Raw genomic sequence first — 6,096 nt, 5'->3', positions numbered from 1 at the left:
CATGTTCGATGAGGACCCCTCGACAAGTACCAGACAAGTTGGACGACAATTACATGTTAATCACGTTTTGGTCTGGCGAATTCTCCGCGGACATCAGTTTCACCCGTATCATATTCAAAAGGTGCAAGCTCTTAACCCGGCAGATTATCCAAGACGCATCGACTTTTGCGAGTGGTTTTTGGCCAGAATAGAGGACAATCAATTTCCACGGGTCCTTTTAGTAACCGACGAGGCACATTTTTCCAGGGATGGAATTCTGAACTATCACAACCACCACGAATGGCGCCAATTAAACCCACACGCAACTAGTGTTAGAAGTCACCAACAGCAATTTTCTTTAAACGTATGGTGCGGCATTGTCGGTAATCATTTACTAGGTCCGCATTTTCTTCCACCCAGACTAAATGGTGAAGCATATCTCACGTTCTTAAGAGACACTTTACCTGAACTACTCGAGGACATACCGTTAGCATTACTTCGTGACATGTGGTTTATGCACGACGGGGCACCCCCACATCTCAGCCGTGCAGTTAGAGAACATCTTAATGCTACGTTTAATTTGAGATGGATTGGGCGTGGAGGACCAGTTGCGTGGCCAGCCAGATCTCCGGATTTAAATCCGTGCGATTTCTATCTTTGGGGTCATCTCAAAGACATCGTGTACAAGAATGAAGTCCGTGATGAGGAAGACTTGCGAAGACGAATTATTGAAGGTTGTCAAACAATCAGGAACATGCCAGGAATCTTCCAACATGTCCAAGAATCTTTCGAAAGACGGGTTCATGTTTGTCTTAACGCCGTTGGTGGACATTTTGAACAATACCTGTAACGTCCATGTTAACTTGTTAAGAATAAAAGTAATACCAACCGAAAGGTACCATGATACTTTGAATTTACTTTACTAGAGTAGGCATACTTCTACTCATTTAATACACTTCTGCCAGGTGAAAGTTCAATAACGATGTTAGTGGGAAACTATTGAAATTGTCTCATATTTCTAAACAAGTTGATAAGGCTGAATTTGTTTTAGTCTACATTTTCGAATATTTTCTTGTTTTAGCGGCCAATGTTTGGGGGGCCATATCTTCGTTGCAAATTCTTGTACACCCCATGTTCTTTGACACTTTCCACTCAGTTTGACCCAAAGAACACGCCCCTTGATTTATGGCAGACTTATCAGAAACACCCTGTATACGAATTGGAAACTTTTTCGAGCGCAATGGGCAAATTATTCTACAGCTACAGGTATGGCCACTAAAACTGAAGAAGTACAGAAAGCTACTTTTCTTACGGTCATGGGAACTGCATGCTTCCAAGTTTATCAAGATCTTGAACTAACGGCTGCGCAAACTGCTACACTCGCGTTACTAACAGCAGCTTTAGAAGATCATTTTGCACCTATGAAGAATACTTTTTATAAACGGTATGTTTTCCGTAGGGCGTCTCAGCAGCCTACGGAAACTATTGACCAATATATAAACCGTTTGAAGAAACTTGCCAAAACATGCGATTATGGGCAAAACGTGGACGAATTTGTTCGTGATAGACTAGTACTGGGTATGTCAGATTCAAGATTTAGACCTCAACTCTTGAATAAACCCAATCTGACGTTAAATAAAGCACTGGAGATGTCCCTTACAAAAATCTTCTTAAGAACTCTTAAGAAAATTCCTTGGGAAATTTCTTTGGAAATCCTTAAGGCGTTCTTTAGGAAATTGGGGAATATTGGCCTCTTTTTCTTTGGAAATTACTTTGGAAATATCTTTGGAATTTTCTTGGGAAATATCTTTGGAATTTTCTTGGGAAATATCTTTGGAATTTTCTTGGGAAATATCTTTGGAATTTTCTTGGGAAATATCTTTGGAACTTTCTTGGGAAATATCTTTGGAACTTTCTTGGGAAATATCTTTGGAATTTTCTTGGGAAACATCTTTGGAATTTTCTTGGGAAATATCTTTGGAATTTTCTTGGGAAATATCTTTGGAATTTTCTTGGGAAATATCTTTGGAATTTTCTTGGGAAATATCTTTGGAATTTTCTTGGGAAATATCTTTGGAATTTTCTTGGGAAATATCTTTGGAATTCTCTTGGGAAATATCTTTGGAATGTTTTTGGGAAATATCTTTGGAATTTTATTGGGTAATATATAGAGAAGTGGGTAAATTAATTTAGCCACTTGAAACGAGGATAGTTCTTACATGCAGAACCATATCCCAATACAGGAAGTGTAGTTCTTATATGCTGAACTACACCCCTTATAGAGAGGGAAGTTCTCGCATGCAGAGTGAAGTTGCTTTAAAAGTCAGACATTTAATCGACTTAAAAACATCCGTAAACGGCAGAAAGTTTTAAACCTTGTGCAATTGTATGGGGTACTAAGTGGGTTTTGGAGGCTTTAACGGCCAAGCAGTAGATACAGACGTCGTAGTTAAATTTAATAATGTATATTCACTGAGAGTTTTTCGAGTATCAGAAACGGGTTTAACCTAATTTCCTCTACAATGTTTTTTAAAAAATATTTATTTTGGACTCTAATTACGCTCGAAATAAAGATAAAACATGCCATAAGAGAATTAAGCAAAAATTCCGACTGACAGCTTAGATTCCCTGTAAATCTAAACATAACGATTTTAATTACTCTTACTTTACTTTTAATCTATTTTATCCTTTACATAAACACCTCACGGATTATTGAAGGCAAAAAAAATATAATAAAAAAATAGGTAAATATAACATTCCATTTCAGCGCTTGCCTAGCCTTAGCTACGGGACAAGCATTCGTGAAACGTTTTTAATTTTTTTAACCATCAAGTTAATGTCTATCTAGGAAAACTTTAGCTAAACAATTTGGGTAAAAATATTTTGAGATAATTATATGTAAAGCATAATTGCAATATATCTGGCCCTTTGAAATTCATCTCTAAAATTCTTAACTAATTTCGTTGGAAAATAAACTTTCTTTGGAAATTAATCTCTTGAATTACAAACGAATTTCGTTGGAAAATAAACCTTCTTTGGAAATTAATCTCTTGAATTCCAAACGAATTTCGTTGGAAGATAAACCCTAGATCTTCTCTGGAAAACCAACCCTAGAGCTTCATTGGACATTTATCTCAATAATTCCTAACGAACTTCTTTTGGAAATAAACCATGGACCTTCTTTGGAAATTGATCTCAAGAATTCTAAAGAATTTCGTTGGAAAATATTCCCTAGACATTCTTTTGAAATTTATCTCAAGAATTTCTAAAGAACTTCTTTGGAAAACAACCCTAGACCTACTTTGGAAAACAACCCTAGACCTACTTTGGAAATTTATCCCTAGAATTCCTAAAGAATTTCTTTAGAAAATAATACCAAGAAATTCTTTGGAAATTTATCTCTAGAATTCCTAAAGAATTTCTTTAGAAAGTAATCCCAAGACATTCTTTGGAAATTTATCTCTAGAATTCCTAAAGAATTTCTTTCGAAAAAAATCCCAAGACCCTTTTAGGAAATTTATCTCTAGAATTCCTAAAGAATTTCTTTAGAAATTAATCCCAAGACATTCTTTGGAAATTTATCTCTAGAATTCCAAAAGAATTTCTTTAGAAAATAGTCCCTAGACCTTCTTGGGAAATTCATCTTTAGAATTCCTAAAGAATTTCTTTAGAAAATGGTCCCAAGACATTCTTTGGAAATTTATCTCTAGAATTCCAAAAGAATTTCTTTAGAAAATAGTCCCTAGACCTTCTTAGGAAATTCATCTTTAGAATTCCTAGAGAATTTCTTTAGAAAATAGTCCCAAGACATTCTTTGGAAATTTATCTCCAGAATTCCTTAAGAATTTCTTTAGAAAATAATCCTAGACCTTCTTAGGAAATTTATCTTTAGAATTCCTAAAGAATTTCTTTAGAAAATAATCCCAAGACATTCTTTGGAAATTTATCTCTAGAATTCCTAAAGAATTTCTTTAGAAAATAATCCCTAGACCTTCTTAGGAAATTTATCTTTAGAATTTTTAAAGATTTTCTTTAGAAAATAATCCCAAGCCATTCTTTGGAAATTAATCTCTAGAATACCTAAAGAATTTCTTTAGAAAATAATCCCAAGACATTCTTTGGAAATTTATCTCTAGAATTCCTAAAGAACGTCTTCAGAAAATAATCCCAAGACATTCTTTGGAAATTTATCTCTAGAATTCCAAAAGAATTTCTTTAGAATATAATCCCAAGAGATTTTTTGGAAATTTATCTCAAGAATTCTTTAGGAAATTCCATGGAAGTCTTTGGAAATAGTTTCTTTAGAAAATGATCCCAAGGGCTCCGTAGGGTTCCAAAGAAATTCCTTTAGAACTCTTAAGAAGATTTTTGTAAGGGTAGAACAAATGAACTTACATGTAGACAAGTGCAACATCAAGGCGATACTGACTTTTCAAATAACTCCATGACAGTACACTCTGTCAATATGGCTGATAAGAAGTTCTCTACAAAACAGTCAGTAAGTCGCGCTAAGAAGATGTTACAAAAATCCTGTCATTTTTGTGGAACTATGCATGTACAAGATCGTCAAGCCTGTCCTGCGTATAAAAAAACGTGCCGCAAGTGTGACCAACTAAATCACTTTGCAAAATGCTGTACTGATCAGAATCGGAAACGACAGGGGAAGTTCACCAAGACAAAACCGGGAAAACAGGTTCACTCAGTCGACACTAGACAGGTGCCAGCCTCTCCCGAGACAGCTGATTCTGACGAATCTACATACGCTTTAAACTTGGTGACAGTCAAGAAAACCAAGCATGGAAAAAAGTATTTCACCCAGTTGCTTGTGGAAGATAAGGCAAAAAATCAGTCACAGATGGTTAAGTTCTAGATTGATAGTGGATCAACTTGCAATGTAATAGGCAAGAAGCTTTTCGATTCCCTCCCAGAAAGTCAGAAGCAGATAGAACTGGATGAGTCTCGTTTAAATTGCTACAACGACTCAGTTTTAAAGGTCATGGGAGTTGCGAGTATACAAGTCCTATATAATTCCCAGGAGTATACCTTGGAATTTCAAGTGGTCACAAGCGATAAAGTACCACTGCTCTCTGGGGAAACTTGCGAAGAGTTAGGACTGTTGAAGTTTAATAAACCATTTAATAGTACGAACTCGGAAGAAACGCTATCTACAGTCAATGCCACAGACTCAATCACAATACCAAGTCCGTTGACCAAGAAGAAAATTCTAGAAGAGTATGCTGATGTTTTCACAGGATTAGGGTGTTTACCTGGATATTGTCACCTAGTAGTAGACAAAACTATCCCTCCTGTACAACATAGACCAAGGAAGGTTCCGGTGGCAATCCGCCAACCCTTAAAAGATAAACTAGCGGAACTAGAAGCTTTAGACGTTGTGGAAAAAGTTACGGAACCGTCAGAGTGGATCTCAAGTATGGTCGTAGTCCGCAACCAAAAGAAGAGTATGCGCATATGTTTAGATCCTAAAGATCTAAATGTCGCTCTGCAACGGCCAAAATATCCTTTACCAGCTATAGAGGAGATACTACCTAGGATTGCCAAGGCTAAAGTTTTTTCCGTCTTGGATGCCAAGGATGGACTTTGGCAAGTCCGACTAGATGACGAAAGTAGTAAGCTTACCACTTTCTGGACTCCTTTCGGCCACTATCGTTGGAAACGTATGCCCTTTGGCTTATCTGTCTCACCAGAAGAATATCAAAGGCGCCAACATGAAGTGTTGATAGGACTACAAGGAATCGAGAATATAACTGATGACATTGTCTGTGTTGGATGTGGCGACACTCTCGAGGAAGCGATACAGGATCATGATTCTAATCTCATCGCGCCAGACAATGTAACTTCAAATTAAACAAGTCCAAGTTGAAACCTTGAGCACCTTTATATGTATTTTCTAATTAACTGTAGCACCCTTAATAAGAAATACGTCGTTATCAGGTCGAATTTTCGTCTAGAAAAGTAATTCAGGTAAATAATTACAGTTAATAGAGGTTTTTTATATCATTTAAAGTAATCTTTTCAACGTTATTTATGGCCAAGGCTTAAGTTGTATTTTAGCTTGTCTATGTAATATAGTGTTTATAGTGTCTTTCTTTTTAAAGA

At 36.2% G+C, this 6,096-nt stretch overlaps 1 protein-coding gene across 1 annotated transcript; it reads left to right on the top strand.

The window, feature by feature from the left end:
- Window positions 1–1,247: 1,247 nt before the first annotated feature.
- LOC149696364 (uncharacterized) lies at window positions 1,248–5,845 on the top strand. Its single transcript, XM_089867331.1, has 2 exons — window positions 1,248–1,557; window positions 4,881–5,845. Exons 1-2 carry the CDS (start codon window positions 1,248–1,250, stop codon window positions 5,843–5,845), a joined length of 1,275 nt encoding a protein of 424 aa, XP_089723457.1.
- The last annotated feature ends 251 nt before the right edge of the window (window positions 5,846–6,096 follow it).

Source organism: Phalangium opilio, unplaced genomic scaffold (genome assembly GCF_054372755.1).
Source record: "Phalangium opilio isolate 3A_F unplaced genomic scaffold, DU_Popi_V2 ptg000021l_1, whole genome shotgun sequence".
NCBI classification, from domain to species: Eukaryota; Metazoa; Arthropoda; class Arachnida; order Opiliones; family Phalangiidae; genus Phalangium; species Phalangium opilio.
The sequence above is the reverse complement of the archived record's forward strand: the minus strand, read 5'-3'. Positions and strand labels throughout refer to the sequence as shown.

Coding starts and splice junctions, on each gene's coding strand:
- LOC149696364 (XM_089867331.1), top strand. CDS start 1,248: ATGGCCACTAAAACTGAAGAAGTACAGAAAGCTACTTTTCTTACGGTC. Junction 1,558..4,880: donor TCGTGATAGACTAGTACTGG/GTATGTCAGATT, acceptor GCAATGTAATAG/GCAAGAAGCTTTTCGATTCC.